This window comes from Coregonus clupeaformis, chromosome 15 (genome assembly GCF_020615455.1).
Source record: "Coregonus clupeaformis isolate EN_2021a chromosome 15, ASM2061545v1, whole genome shotgun sequence".
In the NCBI taxonomy this organism is placed as follows: Eukaryota; Metazoa; Chordata; class Actinopteri; order Salmoniformes; family Salmonidae; genus Coregonus; species Coregonus clupeaformis.
This window is the reverse complement of record NC_059206.1, coordinates 59,540,745-59,559,835: the sequence shown is the minus strand read 5'-3', so window position 1 is coordinate 59,559,835 and position 19,091 is coordinate 59,540,745. Positions and strand designations below refer to the sequence as shown.

At 43.8% G+C, this 19,091-nt stretch overlaps 1 protein-coding gene across 3 annotated transcripts in view; it reads right to left on the bottom strand.

Moving 5' to 3' along the window:
• The window catches only part of LOC121582560 (ankyrin-1-like), a 101,977-nt gene extending 92,890 nt beyond the window's left edge, over positions 1 to 9,087 (bottom strand). For all 3 annotated transcript variants that reach the window (XM_041898439.2, XM_045225237.1, XM_045225238.1), the window contains exon 1: positions 8,758 to 9,087. In XM_041898439.2, the coding sequence (XP_041754373.2) occupies positions 8,758 to 8,883 (126 nt within the window). In that variant the 5' untranslated portion in view covers positions 8,884 to 9,087. The remainder of the gene's footprint in view (positions 1 to 8,757) is intronic.
• Positions 9,088 to 19,091: the final 10,004 nt, after the last annotated feature.

Sequence of the window (19,091 nt, the reverse complement as noted above, 5' to 3'; positions counted from 1 at the left end):
CCTCAGGTTGGCAGGGTGTATGTTGGCAGCAGACCAGAGTTTAGGCTGAGGTATAAAATTAGCTCAGACAAAGTTTCAGAGGTTCCACGCTTCTAATGAAGCTATTGATTTTTGATGAGCCAATACAGAGTGCTTTTGTCTTTAGGAGCTGTCAGTGGATCTCCTTTCATGACTTCACTGCATCATATTACCCAGCACTGAGACAAGACAGAGACATGACCTCGAGCCAAAGCAGGATAGGTCCAAGACACATCAAGGAACCATTCCACACAATACATGCAGAAAAACCATGTCATGTCACCATCAGCTAACAAAGTAGACACATATCATGTAGACATGTGATAAGATGTGCATACAGACACAGACACAGACAGACATAGACACACACACACACACACACACAGAAAGACACACACACACACAGAAAGAGACACTCACGCTATGCAGTGGAAACCCTGGGGTTGAGACAGCTGTGTCCAGCTGCAGATAAAAACATGTGGTAGAGGTCCCTAGGCTGGGCATCCACCCTCCTCACCTCTCATCTGCCGTCCACACCACTCCCCCCACCCCCCTTTCTCTCTCTCTATACCTCCCACTCCACAGCAACTTGCATTAATCAGTAGATTTGGTATGACATGAATTATTAACCACGCCACATACAGTATGTTGAGTGTGACTTTCAGAAGAGACACTACAGCACAGATATAGCACAGTCAAGTCAACCTACTTTTCACACTGAGTCATGGTGCCATAATCAGAGGTAGGCTACGGCTTCAGTTTTCCAGCTAATGTCTCAAAAGTACTCTTTCATAGAGGGCCCCCTCTCCATTACATTATTACTAATCCAGTCGGTTAAGCTCTTGACATGGTGGTAATGGCCCTTCCTAAAGGTACAGAGGCCTCTCTAAGAGCTTATAATAATGGATCTCCAGTTGATGTGCTGTGGTAAGTAGGAGATGTAATCCACCCAAAACTACTGGATGTCCCGGGAAAATAGCTTATACTGGTACTTGACCTTACAGTGCCTAAAACACCTTTTCATAACCAATAAATGCAAAGGCATTTTGTAACATTGAATTAAACAACCTAGTTAATCGTTTAATTTGACATGGAGTAGTTTATTAGCCTGTTCGCGGATCTGTATGTGCATGCCTTGAGCCAATTATTTTTCACTCGTTGTCAACCCATACATAATGTTTGGCATGACAACGAACACAACAGGGGATTTGGCTAAATTGGTAATTGATCTGCTACCGGACTAGTAGTTTATGTTCCATTCTATCCATTTACACACACGTGAGGGTTTCAAATGGCAATGGCACTACAACCTGCCCAGCAAAACCTGGTAGATCAAACCTGTTTCTATCTGTCCCTCACACCTTCAGTTGCCATGGGGAACCACATCCAAGGTCTGACAGAAGGGATGCTGGGCCAGCTACTATTTGTGTGCAAGGACACACAACATGCATGTGTGTAGGCGTGCACACACTCACGCAGTACGGACATACAGTACACACCAACACACAGCCACGCAGTACGGAAATACAGTACACACCAACACCCAGCCACACAGTACGGACATACAGTACACACCAACACACAGCCACGCAGTACGGACATACAGTACACACCAACACACAGCCACGCAGTTCGGAAATACAGTACACACCAACACACAGCCACGCAGTACGGACATACAGTACACACCAACACACAGCCACGCAGTACGGACATGCAGTACACACCAACACACAGCCACGCAGTACGGACATACAGTACACACCAACACACAGCCACGCAGTACGGACATACAGTACACACCAACACACAGCCACGCAGTACGGACATACAGTACACACCAACACACAGCCACGCAGTTCGGAAATACAGTACACACCAACACACAGCCACGCAGTACGGAATTACAGTACACACCAACACACAGCCACGCAGTACGGACATACAGTACACACCAACACACAGCCCCATTCACATTGACAAAACAGTGCAATCTGGCATTTTTGTTTACGTCAACTATGCTTTTTGACGTATCGTAAAACACATACAGTGAGGGAAAAAAGTATTTGATCCCCTGCTGATTTTGTATGTTTGCCCACTGACAAAGAAATGATCAGTCTATAATTTTAATGGTAGGTTTATTTGAACAGTGAGAGACAGAATAACAACAAAAAAATCCAGAAAAACGCATGTCAAAAATGTTAGAAATTGATTTGCATTTTAATGAGGGAAATAAGTATTTGACCCCCTCTCAATCAGAAAGATTCCTGGCTCCCAGGTGTATTTTATACAGGTAACGAGCTGAGATTAGGAGCACACTCTTAAAGGGAGTGCTCCTAATCTCAGCTTGTTACCTGTATAAAAGACACTTGTCCACAGAAGCAATCAATCAATCAGATTCCAAACTCTCCACCATGGCCAAGACCAAAGAGCTCTCCAAGGATGTCAGGGACAAGATTGTAGACCTACACAGGGCTGGAATGGGCTACAAGACCATCACCAAGCAGCTTGATGAGAAGGTGCAACAGTTGGTGCGATTATTCGCAAACGGAAGAAACACAAAAGAACTGTCAATCTCCCTCGGCCTGGGGCTCCATGCAAGATCACACCTTGTGGAGTTGCAATGATCATGAGAATGGTGAGGAATCAGCCCAGAACTACACGGGAGGATCTTGTCAATGATCTCAAGGCAGCTGGGACCATAGTCACCAAGAAAACAATTGGTAACACAGTACGCCGTGAAGGACTGAAATCCTGCAGCGCCAGCAAGGTCTCCCTGCTCAAGAAAGCACATATACAGGGCCGTCTGAAGTTTGCAAATGAACATCTGAATGATTCAGAGGAGAACTGGGTGAAAGTGTTGTGGTCAGATGAGACCAAAATCGAGCTCTTTGGCATCAACTCAACTCGCTGTGTTTGGAGGAGGAGGAATGCTGCCTATGACCCCAAGAACACCATCCCCACCGTCAAACATGGAGGTGGAAACATTATGCTTTGGGGGTGTTTTTCTGCTAAGGGGACAGGACAACTTCACTGCATCAAAGGGACGATGGACGGGGCCATGTACCGTCAAATCTTGGGTGAGAACCTCCTTCCCTCAGCCAGGGCATTGAAAATGGGTCGTGGATGGGTATTCCAGCATGACAATGACCCAAAACACACGGACAAGGCAACAAAGGAGTCGCTCAAGAAGAAGCACATTAAGGTCCTGGAGTGGCCTAGCCAGTCTCCAGACCTTAATCCCATAGAAAATCTGTGGAGGGAGCTGAAGGTTCGAGTTGCTAAACGTCAGCCTCGAAACCTTAATGACTTGGAGAAGATCTGCAAAGAGGAGTGGAACAAAATCCCTCCTGAGATGTGTGCAAACCTGGTGGAAAACTACAAGAAACGTCTGACCTCTGTGATTGCCAACAAGGGTTTTGCCACCAAGTACTAAGTCATGTTTTGCAGAGGGTTCAAATACTTATTTCCCTCATTAAAATGCAAATCAATTTATAAAATTTTTGACATGCGTTTTTCTGGATTTTTTTGTTGTTATTCTGTCTCTCACTGTTGAAATAAACCTACCATTAAAATTAGAGACTGATCATGTCTTTGGGCAAACGTACAAAATCAGCAGGGGATCAAATACTTTTTTCCCTCACTGTATTAACTGTAACTCTTTGAAATTGTTGCATGTTACGTTTATATTTTTGTTCAGTGTATTTTGAAAGATGAGACGTTGAGGATTATAATGAATACCGCTTTGATGTCATACAAGCAAACCAAAGACCCGTGAGTCCAAATGTGCATTTCACATTTCCATATCATAAAACTCATGTAATATACAGTGTCAACATTTACACTGAGTGTACAAAACATTAGGAATAGCTGCTCTTTCCATGACATAGACTGACCAGGTGAATCCAGGTGTAAGCTATGATCCCTTATTGATGTCACCTGTTAAATTCCACTTCAATCAGTGTAGATGAAGGGGAGGAGACAGGTTAAAGAAGGATTTTTAAGCCTTGAAACATGGATTGTGTATCCAGCCAACTTGACACAACTGTGGGAAGCATTGGAATCAACATGGGTCAGCATCTCTGTGGAACGCTTTCAAAACCTTGAGGCCATTCTGAGGGAAAAAGGGGTGCAACTCAATATTAGGAAGGTGTTCCTAAAGTTTTGTACACTCAGTGTATGATCACTATGTTTGATGTTCAGTTACAAGAAGACAAGGCGTTATACCCTGGGTTGTCCTGAACAGAATGAGCCCATCTGAATACACTCATGACTCCATTATATGCGCACCAAAATAACGATCTGCTTCTCTGAATTGCCTAGTGAAAGCCTAACACTGTAAGATCCTATTTTATAATTTAGCTAGTTATGTTGGCAATAGAACAAGCTTTCAAATTATGCCCACTTGACCCAGATTGCGATTTATAATGGTACGTTTTTGGATTGCATAAACAACAACAGTAATTGTGTAAAGGCGGGGATGCAGGGCTGTGTTCCAAAGAAAACAACTACAAGTGTGCTTGCTCTATTTCCTCAACGGCATAGCTAGGAGAGATCAAAAAAGCACCTTATAGTTGTATACTCTTCTTTGAGTCAAAAGTGCATTGAAATTACTTAGGAACTGTGCACACTTTGGAGGTGTGTGGCCACTTGGAAAAAACAATTAAACCTCTCACTCAAACCCTTGTAATTTTTTTTCTTATGTTGCACCTACCCCAAATATTCCAAGAATATTCTTATCATGGAACTGAATGTATCCAGAGTATTTTCAGATTTCGTTATCAACAAATGCGGCGAAAAGTACAGTAAATGTAACATGCACATGAAATCAACCGTGTAATGTTTGGATTCAGTCTTGTCAGGTGAACTGTGGTGTCCTCACCTTTAGTCTAATAATTTCCCGATAATCTCTTAACTGTTCCCTTTTAATTGCTACCATAGTTATGCATATGCTTTCCATATTTCTTCTGTAAGAAACATTTCAATTTAGCCCTATCCATAAAGGCCAATTCCCACGAGTATAAATTAATTGAATACCCAAATGCATGGTTATTAGTGAGTGAGCTTTGTGGATTACAACTACCAGCTCTGTAGTGTGAGTGATAGACTTCTTTAATCAGCTATCCACACTATAGCCCAAAAGTGAATTGGCCATTCGCTAAACCCTGCTAAACCAAACCAAAAATGTTAAAGCTAAATGTTAACAGCTTGGAATTCCACTTACAGAAGGTCTAAGACAGTGCACATACCTGGTCACTTTTTTTGTTATTTTGTCATGCCTCCACCTATGAAGGAAGATATCATCCTCAAAGCCAAAGCAATACTAGAGAGAGTGAATGCCTCTGAGCTCACACTGTAATGGTTTTATCATTAGAGGACTGCATCCAGGAGGTTACATAAAAGTGGAATGAGGTACCCTGAAGCCATATCATTTCACACACACATACACACGCATGCGTGCACATACACATGGGCGCGCGCTCATCACACACATACACACACACACACACTCAATGAATTAGCAGGTCTTGGGTCTGATATTTTATTAAGTCCACACCCTGAGGAAATAGGAAAATGTCCTACAGCCCCATGCAGTGCAATGAAAACACACAAAACATTCTACAGCATCACTATATTTGATCATATTTTCTCCACTTTTCTCAGTCAACCTCAAACCCTAACTGATCTTTAAAAACCACTAGATTGTGATGATTGAGAAGATACAGTGGGGGAAAAAAGTATTTAGTCAGCCACCAATTGTGCAAGTTCTCCCAATTAAAAAGATGAGAGAGGCCTGTAATTTTCATCATAGGTACACGTCAACTATGACAGACAAAAATGGAGGAAATAAAATCCAGAAAATCACATTGTAGGATTTTTAATGAATTTATTTGCAAATTATGGTGGAATATAAGTATTTGGTCAATATCAAAAGTTTCTCAATACTTTGTTATATACCCTTTGTTGGCAATGACACAGGTCAAACGTTTTCTGTAAGTCTTCACAAGGTTTTCACACACTGTTGCTGGTATTTTGGCCCATTCCTCCATGCAGATCTCCTCTAGAGCAGTGATGTTTTGGGGCTGTCGCTGGGCAACACGGACTTTCAACTCCCTCCAAAGATTTTCTATGGGGTTGAGATCTGGAGACTGGCTAGGCCACTCCAGGACCTTGAAATGCTTCTTACGAAGCCACTCCTTCGTTGCCCGGGCGGTGTGTTTGGGATCATTGTCATGCTGAAAGACCCAGCCACGTTTCATCTTCAATGCCCTTGCTGATGGAAGGAGGTTTTCACTCAAAATCTCACGATACATGGCCCCATTCATTCTTTCCTTTACACGGATCAGTCGTCCTGGTCCCTTTGCAGAAAAACAGCCCCAAAGCATGATGTTTCCACCCCCATGCTTCACAGTAGGTATGGTGTTCTTTGGATGCAACTCAGCATTATTTGTCCTCCAAACACGACGAGTTGAGTTTTTACCAAAAAGTTATATTTTGTTTTCATCTGACCATATGACATTCTCCCAATCCTCTTCTGGATCATCCAAATGCACTCTAGCAAACTTCAGACGGGCCTGGACATGTACTGGCTTAAGCAGGGGGACACGTCTGGCACTGCAGGATTTGAGTCCCTGGCGGCGTAGTGTGTTACTGATGGTAGGCTTTGTTACTTTGGTCCCAGCTCTCTGCAGGTCATTCACTAGGTCCCGCCGTGTGGTTCTGGGATTTTTGTGATCATTTTGACCCCACGGGGTGAGATCTTGCGTGGAGCCCCAGATCGAGGGAGATTATCAGTGGTCTTGTATGTCTTCCATTTCCTAATAATTGCTCCCACAGTTGATTTCTTCAAACCAAGCTGCTTACCTATTGCAGATTCAGTCTTCCCAGCCTGGTGCAGGTCTACAATTTTGTTTCTGGTGTCCTTTGACAGCTCTTTGGTCTTGGCCATAGTGGAGTTTGGAGTGTGACTGGCCCCGGTGAAGTATTTATGCATAGTCCTTTAACTCTCCACATGTAATATCAACTACCCAGCGTCTGCTTGGGTACCCCCTGAAAGTTTTTTTATAAATGACTGGGAAATTTCCTAATGTCTGAAAAATTGATTTGATTTGATTTGATTTGATTTGAGGTTGTGGACAGGTGTCTTTTATACTGATAACAAGTTCAAACAGGTGCCATTAATACAGGTAACGAGTGGACGACAGAGGAGCCTCTTAAAGAAGAAGTTACAGGTCTGTGAGAGCCAGAAATCTTGCTTGTTTGTAGGTGACCAAATACTTATTTTCCACCATAATTTACAAATAAATTCATTAAAAATCATACAATGTGATTTTCTGGATTTTTTTTCTCAATTTGTCTGTCATAGTTGACGTGTACCTATGATGAAAATTACAGGCCTCTCTCATCTTTTTAAGTGGGAGAACTTGCACAATTGGTGGCTGACTAAATACTTTTTTTCCACACTGTATATATGAAGATTTTGTAGCATAGACACCTTTTCTTTTACACATACTGACTACTGACAGGGTAGATCATCACATTATGGAAGGGTTACCATTAATTCAATATGCTGCTGTCTCAACCTTATTCCAATGCCAACCTTGACATACAGCAAGCAACATGATGTTTTGAAATGTGTGTGTTGTATTGAACTGATAGCAGCCAACAGTTGCTATTAATCTCCTCCCTCTCTCTCATTCGGATGGTGTTGATATGAAGAGGTTATACTCCCTGTAAGACACCCCTGACATTGCTGAGCCTGTTTCCATGGTATGAACAACGTCACGTGGAGCTACGGGCTCCTCTCTCTCTCTCTCTCTCTCTCTCTCTCTCTCTCTCTCTCTCTCTCTCTCTCTCTCTCTCTCTCTCTCTCTCTCTCCTTGCACCAAGATCCCACCACTCTACACACCGACCTCACGTTGTCTTATAGTGATGATAATACACACACAAGACATCAACAGTGAGGTGTCATGTCACCATCATCACCCAGGTAATGAGCAAATGAGCCATGAAAATGCAAGGAGCAGGTGGAGATATCACTGTAGCCTACAGCACAGAACACTGACTCAAGAGATAGAGGCAGCTGCAGTGCACCCTATTGGAGAACATCCTTTTAACCCTTAATCTCACAGGTAGAGCTGGGAGGTTTACATTAAAACAGGCTGTTCTTTACAGGAAGAATATTAAGCTTAGCAAATAGGGGAGGGAGAGCAGAGATCACTCTCTCCCTCTCAGCCAGGACAGATAAACACTCTCTCTCACACACTCATCTAGGAAAGTGACTGTAAAAGCCAGCCTCTCAGAGATATGTGGCACGTACTGCAGCAGGTCCACAGGAGGGGAAAACAATAGACCCATGCACATTAAACCCAGCCAGCAGCACACCACTCAGCCAGGAGATTAGGAAGGGGAAGAGTGGAGGGAGACAGAGGAGAGGATCCCTGCCTGTCTCTCCACACAGCCTCCAACCCTCTGTGACTCCACCTTCCAAGAAAAATGACATATGGGGAAAAGACCAGAGTAAAGAGCATGACCCCCCCTTAACAAACAACCTGTGCATGAACATCTGTGAATGATTGGTTAACACATGGTGACTGTGTGTGTAATTATATTGTTAAGCGTTCCTAACCCGTCCTGCACAATGGAGGGAGGGAGACAGGTTGAGAAAAGGAGTAAATGATCGAGAGAGAGGGAGAACAAAGACAGAGAGAAATCGACACCATCCTCAGACAGCCATACCTTGCGTCTGCGGTCCCTCGATCGATTCCTCTTCTTGTTCTTCTCCTCCTCCTTATCCTTCAGCTCCTGAGCTGCGAGCTCCGCTAGGTCCTTGTTCTTGCGGAGCTGCTTGGCGGCTTGCGCCATGGTGCCGCTGCTGTTGTCGCCGTAGCTCCAGTCGTCACAGTATTGGTACCTGTCCCTGCCCCAGCCCAGGCTCTAACGACGGCTTTGGCTGCCACTGCGTGTGTGTGATGGTGGCGCTGGGAGCGCCTGTGTCTGTGTGAGCCGGAGCTTGGTGCTCTAGCGACCGAGCCCCCAGCAGCCACAAATGAGATGCTGCTAGTGTTGCTGCTGCTGCTACTCATCCAGTCAGACTGTGTTGCACTGATCTGCCTCCCCTCCCGCTCCGCCTCCTCCCTCACCCAGCACAGACCAGTCACGCAGTCCTGGGCTCAGCATGGTGCAGAGCTCCCTCTCTCCCTTTGTTATGTCCTCCTCTGCCTCTCTCTATCCTCCTCCTCTACTCTCACTGACCAGGCTGCTGAGAACCGTGTGTGTGTAAAATACAATTGTAAGGGCACACGAGCTGCAGATTCCTTCAAATGATTTTTGTCACGTCTTGCTTCTTCTTGCCTCTTCCACGGTTCCACGATTCCCTCAAAGGAAAAGGACAGCAATCCTGCAATATAGCAGAAATGTAGTTATTCTTCAATCAAATATATACAGCCTTTTCTTGCTCTGCTCTAAAGGCTATTCTATATATCTCAGGGTATTCAAATATATATAGACAATTTGGGGGGTGTATTTCTCTCAGTGATTTATTGACATGGACTAGTACACAAGCAGTAAGATGAGCCTGTGTTCACCCTAGCTAATCTGGTTCTGTTATGTTTTACAGTCAGCAACAGACAAGGAATAAACATCAAAACATGCGTTTCATAAAAATTGCATCCACGTTGCATATCCTAGTCGCTCCATTTATTTATATTCCAGTCACACTAAATGTCATCTCAGCGCTATATGTGGGATCCTTCTCAACGCCAGAGACATAGAAATAAAGGAATTACACTGACATCATGGTGGGGTTCTATCTCTCTCTGCATAGCCTTAAGACAGCAGTCACCTGACTGGAAACACATCAGTCATATTTATTTATGGTTGCCATGAGCCAACATATCAGCACACCTGCATTCAACTGCCTGGCTTGAGAATGCAACTGAATCGCTTCGCTCATTCCAGTTAGCCTACCCCCAAAATTAAGCATTAAATCAATACTGTGCATAGGGAACACATATTCAAATATATGAAACTGTGCATTCCTCAGCCAAGCCAGGATGTCTACCTGGTGACCAAGCAATTTATTATAGAGTGTGTGTTTGTGTGTGTGTGTGTGTGTGTGTGTGTGTGTGTGTGTGCGTGTGTCAATAAAACCTGTATTGATTTGGGGTCTTTCCATGCATCTCTTCTTCATGCATCATTCAATACAGTACAAACTCCACCTGCCACTACTGGCACCAAGCAGGGAGGGTAATTGCTTTGGTATGATTGACAGCTTTGGACTTTATTTTGACTGATGGTAATGGTCCCAATTCAACTGGAGGCAGTAAACACACAACAAAGTAGTCCATCCTTCAATATGGTTCAATAGCCCAAGGAATATAATGGGGGTTTATTCTGTGTTGAGCCCAAATGCCAAAAGGGAAATGACATACTAGGCACATCTATGTAGGCTAGGCAGTATTCCACTCTAACTGACAGGGCAGGTTCCAGTTAACTTTTCTCCCATGTGTCAAAAATGTCAATACCACTATGAGAATCTATTTTATGTTTGCAAAAACCTTGAATAATACAATATGTATAATTCTGCCACCTACTGAAATGTTGGTGAATGATATCATATAAATAATTTTTCATAATAATAATAATAATAATAATAATATGCCATTTAGCAGACGCTTTTATCCAAAGCGACTTACAGTCATGCGTGCATACATTTATGTAATGACAAAATGCATTTTAATCTATGACAATAAGACTACTGAACCTGTACTCATACCTCATTAGTGCAGACTGAAAACAGAGATAACGTTGTCAGATCTCCATGACAAAAGCTACAGGCTTTTGAAAATAGACCTAATAGATGTCGTCCTCGTTGAAGCCAACCATAGCCTAGCTACAGTAAAGAGTAACATGTAGGCCTATAGGAAAAACACAAGCTAAACCACTGGTTGCTAGGTGGAATCAAAGTCAAAACGGTGTAGGTAGGCTACAAAAATGCTGGATTATTATAGTATAGATTTTTACAAATCTATGCACAAGGACTTGAGGACTGGTAGGGACGTCAAAGGTTCAGGCTGCTGTACAGACACTATAGAGGCTCTAATCTAGAGCAGGGTTTCCCAAACTAGGTCCTGGGCCCCCCCCCTGGGTGCACATTGTAGTTTTTGCTGTAGCACAACACAGCTGATTCAAATAATCAAAGCTTGATGATGAGTTGGTTATTTTAATCAGCTGGGGGGGCAGCAGGACCAAGTTTGGGAAACCATGTTCTAGAGTGCCCAGTTAAATTGTGTTTCAGAGCATTTTTTAATTCTCTAAATGGTTAAATTAGTGAGAAATAGATGTCATTGTTACAATCGTTTGTGAGTGGGCAACATATTCTATCATCTTAAATTGACATGTTGAATTATTTTTCCATATTAAATTATTGTATTTTGCACTAAATTCCCTAACAGTTTGCATTTTCACCCCATAATATGTTTTGTGGAATTACACATCAAATGGAATGCAAATAGTCTGGGTAGCCATTTGATTAGCTGTTCAGGAGTCTTATAACTTGGGGGTAGAAGCTGTTAAGAAGCCTTTTGGACCTAGACTTGGCGCTCCGGTACCGCTTGCCGTGCGGTAGCAGAGAGAACAGTCTATGACTAGGGTGGCTGGAGTCTTTGACAATTTTTAGGGCCTTCCTCTGACACCGCCCGGTAAAGAGGTCCTGGATGGCAGGAAGCTTGGCCCCAGTGATGTACTGGGTTGTACGCACTACCCTCTGTAGTGCCTTGTGGTTGGAGTCCGAGTAGTTGCCATACCAGGCAGTGATGCAACCAGTCAGGATGCTCTCAATGGTGCAGTTGTATAACTTTTTGAGGATCTGAGGACCCATGCCAAATCTTTTCAGTCTCCTGAGTCGGAATAGGCTTTGTCGTGCCCTCTTCACGACTGTTTTGGTGTGTTTGGACCATGACAGTTTGTTGGTGATGTGGACACCAAGGAACTTGAAGCTCTCAACCTGCTCCACTACAGCCTCGTCGATAAGAATGGGGGCGTGCTTGGTCCTCCTTTTCCTGTAGTCCACAATCCTTTCCTTTGTCTTTATCACGTTGAGGGAGAGGTTGTTGTCCTGGCGCCACACGGCCAGGTCTCTGACCTCCTCCCTATAGGCTGTCTCATCGTTGTTGGTGATCAGGCCTACCACTGTTGTGTCGTTGGCAAACTTAATGATGGTGTTGGAGTCGTGCCTGGCCATGCAGTCATGTGTGAACAGGGTGTACAGGAGGGGACTGATCACGCACCCCTGAGGGGCCCCCGTGTTGAGGATCAGCGTGGCAGATGTGTTGTTACCTACCCTTACCACCCGGGGGCAGCCCATCAGGAAGTCCAGGATCCAGTTGCAGAGGGAGGTGTTTAGTCCCAGGGTCCTTAGCTTAGTGATGAGCTTTGAGGGCACTATGGTGTTGAACGCTGAGCTGTAGTCAATGAATAGCATTCTCATGTAGGTGTTCCTTTTGTCCAGATGGGAAAGGGCAGTGTGGGGTACAATAGAGATTGCATCATATGTGGATCTGTTGGGACGGTATGCAAATTGGAGTGGGTCTAGGTTTTCTGGGATAATGGTGTTGATGTGAGCCATGACCAGCCTTTCAAAGCACTTCATGGCTACAGATGCGAAGTGCTACGGGTCTGTAGTCATTTAGGCACGTTACCTTAGTGTTCTTGGGCACAGGGACTATGGTGGTCTGCTTGAAACATGTTGGTATTACAGACTCAGTCAAGGACAGGTTGAGAATGTCAATAAAGACACTTGCCAGTTAGTCAGCGCATGCTCGGAGTACACGTCCTGGTAATCCGTCTGAATGTTGACATGTTTAAAGGTCTTACTCACATCGGCTACGGAGAGCGTGATCACACAGTCGTCCGGAACAGCTGATGCTCTAATGCATGCTTCAGTGTTGCTTGCCTCGAAGCGAGCATACAAGTAATTTAGCTCGTCTGGTAGGCTCGTGTCACTGGGCAGCTCGCGGCTGTGCTTCCCTTTGTACTCTGTAATAGTTTGCAGGCCCTGCCACATCCGACGAGTGTCGGAGCCGGTGTAGTACGATTCAATCTTAGTCCTGTATTGATGCTTTGCCTGTTTGATGGTTCGTTGGAGGGCATTGCGGGATTTCTTATAAGTGTCCGGGTTAGAGTCCCTCACCTTGAAAGCGGCAGCTCTACCCTTTAGCTCAGTGCGGATGTTGCCTGTAATCCATGGCTTTTGGTTGGGGTATGTACGTACGGTCACTGTGGGGACGACGTCATTGACGCACTTATTGATGAAGCCAGTGACTGATGTGGTGTACTCCTCAATGCCATCAGAAGAGTCCCAGAACATATTCCAGTCTGTGCTAGCAAAACAGTCCTGTAGCTTAGCATCTGCGTCATCTGACCACTTCTTTATTCACCGAGTCACTGGTGCTTCCTGCTTTAGTTTTTGCTTGTAAGCAGGAATCAGGAGGATAGAATTATGGTCAGAATTGCCAAATGGAGGGCAGGGGAGAGCTTTGTACGCATCTCTGTGTATGGAGTAAAGGTGGTCTAGAGTTTTTCTTTCTCTAGTTGCACATTTAACATGCTGGTAAAAAATGAGGTAAATGGATTTAAGTTTCCCTGCATTTAAGTCCCTGGCCACTAGGAGCGCTGCCTCTGGATGAGCGTTTTCCTGTTTGCTTATGGCCTTATACAGCACATTGAGTGCGGTCTTAGTGCCAGCATCGGTTTGTGGTGGTAAATAGACAGGTACGAAAATAGTGTGGTAAATAGTGTGGTCTACAGCTTATCATGAGATACTCTACCTCAGGCGAGCAAAACCTTGAGACTTCCTTAATATTAGATTTCGAGCACCAGCTGTTGTTTACAAATATACACAGATCGCCAGCCCTTGTCTTACCAGAGGCAGCTGTTCTATCTTGCCGATGCAGCGTAAACCCCGCCAGCTGTATGTTATCCATGTCGTTGTTCAGCCACGACTCGGTGAAACATAAGATATTATAGTTTTTAATGTCCCGTTGGTAGGATATTCGTGATCGTAGCTCGTCTATTTTGTTATCCAATGGTTGTACGTTGGCTAATAGGACTGATGGTAGAGGCAGATTACCCACTCGCCGCCGGATCCTTACAAGGCATCCCGACTTACGGCCCCGATATCTCCGTCTCTTTCTCCTGCGATTGACTGGGATTTGGGCCTTGTCGAGTGTCTGAAGTAAATCCTTCGCGCCTGACACGTTAAAGAAAATATCTTTGTCCAGTGCGTGGTGAGTAATCGCTGTCCTGATAATATCCAGAAGCTATTTTCGGTCATAAGAGAAGGTGGTAGAAACATTATGTACAAAATAAGTTACAAATAATGCGAAAAAACACACACAATAGCACAATTGGTTAGGAGCCCGTAAAACGGAAGCCATCTCCTCCGGCGCCATCTCCTCCGGGTTGCAGATGTAATTACAGGGTACAGTGAAATTCTTGAGCTCCGAGCTCCAACACTGCTGGACAAAGTGAAATAAAATAATACAAATAGATAATAATACAAATAGAAATAATAATAAATACTTATTAACAACTGTGGCAATGATAAATGTCCATTGGGGATGGGGGCAGGGTTAACGTCCATTAAAGGGGATGGGGGAAATGTCCATAGGAGGAGCAGCAGGGGGGAGTAGGTGACTAGTGGTGGCTATTTAGCATAATAAATGTATATTGGGGTGAGGGCAGGGTAAAAATGTCCTTTGAGGTGGGGGGTAGAAGCCTGATGGTCTGGGGGTAGAAGCTATTGGCCTAAACTGTCTTACAGTTTCTGCCATTACGCTCCTATACTGGCTGCGTCTGAATGATGGAAACGGGGAGAGCAGGCCGTGGCTCAGGTGGCTGGGGTCCCTGATGATCTTCTTGGCCTTCCTGCGACACCTGGTGTTGTAGGTGTCCAAATCAATAAGCAATATGCAGAAACAGTTCGTGATATATTGAAAACCTAAACCTAAAAAATACTATAAAATACTATCACATGTGCAACAATAGTAATCATATTACTTTTATTTTTTTAAACAAGCACCTTATAAACTGCACATGCACCAAAAACCCAGGTGTTTTGACAAGTTGCAATAAATCACTGATATCGATTGGGGAATTAGGTTGTAGCGCTGTTGAAACTAACACAACTAAAAAACCACATGGAAACTGGAGATATTTTTTACACTACTGGTTAGAGAACAACCTGCAAAAGACAGTCAGCTACATTTTGGATTGAGGCAATTTGATTTGGGTTTCGCCATAACGAAAAGAGAAACGTAACACGTATTTGCCAATCACTCACATTGATATCACATTGAAATCAATTGCGCGAGGGGGAGATAAGGTTGCACGTCCTGTTAAAACTAACACAGATTTAAAAAATGACACGGAATCTGGTAATAATGTGTAGCCTGCATCACTGGTTAGACGACAATTTATAGAAGACAGCTAGCTACGTGTTGTAAGTGTTGCATTTTGATTCAAGTGGGTCGCCAATGCGGTAAGTGTAATGCAACACTTTAAAAAAAAATCACTTCCATCGATATCATGCTGAAATCAATAGAACAGGGGGAAATGTTTGGGGTGTAGCATTGTTGGTTAGATGAGAACTTAAAGAAGGCTTACAGTATTTATCTATCTTTTTTTACATTTTACATTACATTTTCATTACATTTACATTTTCATTACATCTTTTGGAATGTCGGATGTTGGTTTTCGGCAGGCAACTTTTATAGAGACCAAGAGACTGCCCCAAATGTTTTGTGCCATTTGCTGGTTTCCGGTTTCCTGGCCATTCATTAAGTCTGTGTTCTGATGTGGCGTTCACATGCTAGTCGGCATAAGTCCTGCGCATCCCAGCACGTGTGACAAAATCAATGGTACAAAAACAAAGATATTGATCTGTTTTAAGCAATCAATCTTATGTCATCGTGATGACTATAAACTTTTAAACTAACATCACCAATCTGAGGTAAGAAGGATGTGAAAAGGAGATGATTGTGGACTACAGGAAAAGGAGGACAGAGCACGCCCCCATTCTCATCGACAGGGCTTTAGTGGCGCAGGTTGAGAGCTTCAAGTTCCTTGGTGTCCACATCACCAACAAACTATCATGGTCCAAACACACCAAGACAGTCGTGAAGAGGGCACGACAAAGCCTAGTCCCCCTCAGGAGACTGAAAAAATTTTTGGCATGGGTCCTCAGATCCTCAAAAAGTTCTACAACTTCACCATCGAGAGCATCCTGACTGGTTGCATCACTACCTGGTATGGCAACTGCTCGGCCTCTGACCGCAAGGCACTACAGAGGGTAGTGCGTGCGACCCAGTACATCACTGGGGCCATGCTTCCTGCCATCCAGGACCTCTATACCAGGCGGTGTCAGAGGAAGGCCCTAAAAATTGTCAAAGACTCCAGCCACCCTAGTCATAGACTGTTCTCTCTGCTACCGCACGGCAAGCGGTACCGGAGCGCCAAGTCTAGGTCCAAAAGGCTTCTTAACTCCTGAACAGCTAATCAAATGGCTACCCGGACTATTTGCATTGTGTCGTCCATCCACCCCCCCTCCCTCCCTACCCCCTCTTTTACGCTGCTGCAACTCTCTGTTTATTATCTATGCATAGTCACTTTAACTCTACCTACATGTACATATTTGTCACGACTTCCTCCGAAGCTGCCTCCCCTCCTTGTTCGGGGCAGGCTTCAGCGTTCGTCGTCACCGGCCTTCTAGCCACTGCCGCTCCATATCTCATCATTCCATTTGTCTTGTCTTGTCAATTACATACACCTGGTTCAATTTCCCCTCATTAGTACGTGTTTAAGTGTTCCCTCTGCCCCCTTGTCCTTGTGGGTGATTGTTCATTGTGAGGATTAGTAGCTCGGTTGAGCTCAGTATTTTGTATTGCCGAGGTATTTTCCCCGTGTGCATGTTTGTTCCAGTGCGCCTGTGGGTTGGGCCTCTCTATCTGTGAGGCGAGAGCAACATGCTCTCTTGTTTATTTATAAAGCACTTCTTTTAAAACTACCTTCATATATATCATCATTAATTTCCACTAGATATACTAATTTTAAAACCAGATCACAGATGTGGATTACATTAGAGACTCCTGTGGTCTCCACAGAGTTGGGTAGGACTGCCTTCAGTTCCTTTGCACCTTATTTATGGAACAAACTGCAGATCCAACTTAAGTTAGACACTCTGGTGTCCCTTGCCCATTTAAAAAATGTTATGGAGGATCAATATGATGTTGTCTGTGATTGTTTCTGTTGAAATGTGTTTTTGTTTTGTATGTTTGAAATGTTCTTGTCTTTATGTCTAAAACTGTACATGTCAACATGTTTACACAGGGCACAGCCGTAAAAGAGATCCAGGTCTCAGTCTGTTTTTCCCTGTTAAAATAAAGATTTAAAAAAAAAAGTACAGGGTACCAGAGGATATAGTGTCTGACCGGGGTCCCCAGTTCACATCCAAGGTCTGGAAGGCATTCATGGAACGTCTGGGGGTCTCGGTCAGCCTGACCTCTGGTTTCCACTCCGAGTCTAATGGGCATGTGGAAAGGGTAAATCAGGATGTGGGTAGGTTCCTGCGGTCCTACTGCCAGGACCGGCCGGGGGAGTGGTCGGTGTTCTTGCCATGGGTCGAATATGCCCAGAACTCTCTTCGTCACTCCTCCACTAACCTAACGCCATTCTAATGTGTTTTAGGTTACCAACCGGATCTGGCACCGTGGCACCAGAGCCAGACCGAGGCTCCTGCGGTGGATGACTTGTTTCAGCGCATGGAGGAGACGTGGGACACTGCCCTGTATTTTCCCTGTGTGCATGTTTGTTCCAGTGCGCCTGTTTTGCGCACTGGACTGGTTACGCTGGATTACGGAATAAACTCTGTATACTGTGATTTACCCTACTCCGCCTGACTCCTTCAAATCACGCATCACAATATTACCTCAATTACCTCGACTATCCTGTGCCTCCGCACATTGACTCTGTACCGGTACCCCCTGTATATAGCCTCGCTACTGTTATTTTACTGCTGCTCTTTAATTATTTGTTTTATTTTTTATTTTTTTGTTTGTTTTTTTGTTTTACTTAACACTTTTTTTTTTTTTTATTGCATTGTTGGTTAAGGGCTTGTAAGTAAGCATTTCACTGTAAGGTCTACAGCTGTTGTATTCGGCGCATGTGACAAATACAATTTGATTTGATTTGATTTGTACACGTGACTATTAAACTCTCTAATCTCTAATGTCTAATCTAATCTCTAAACTGTGTCTTGACATTGGGCTATTTATCAAAATGTCTTGTCAACAGGAAGCAGCGACAATACATTTTCAATGTACATTTTAGGACTATAAGTGTAACTTCCCAAGTGGCGCAGTGGTCTAAGGCTGTGCCACTAGAGATCCTGGTTCGAATCCAGGCTCTGAAAAATAAAAAAATAATGTATGCACTCACTAACTTAACTGTAAGTTGCTCTTGTCTGCTAAATGACTAAAAATGTTATGTAAAAATGTAACTTTCAACATTAATTTACAATGGTATATTATTATTTATTCTGATGATAGGCTATACCAATACTAGAAATCACCAAAACAGGTTTTCCCTGCCTACGAGGAGCCCTTAAAATTGTTGCAAAACATGATTCAACATTCCCATCTAGTGGTATAAACGTGTCTTGTATTGCTAAGGCGGGGTAGTAGTAGTAGTAGTAGTAGTTTGTAACCACCACACGGTGAGAAAACGGCTAGAAAACTTGCCCATTTACCCACGGACCGTGCACATTCAGAGTAGACTTAACCCTCATTAAATTTATAAAAGCAGCTGAGTTAACATGTGATTTTGATTTAATCAAGAAACGAGACAGTAGCCTAAGACGTAATTATTACTTTAAGTAAATGGCTTACATTTAGAAGAATTCAGCAGGTAGGAAAAGGTGAGTGCCTGGTCAGCGAAAAGTAGCGTGCGCTATGTTACTGTTTCCCGAGACGGGGACTGACAGGTGCGCACGAGACAAACAGCAATTAAGCACATGG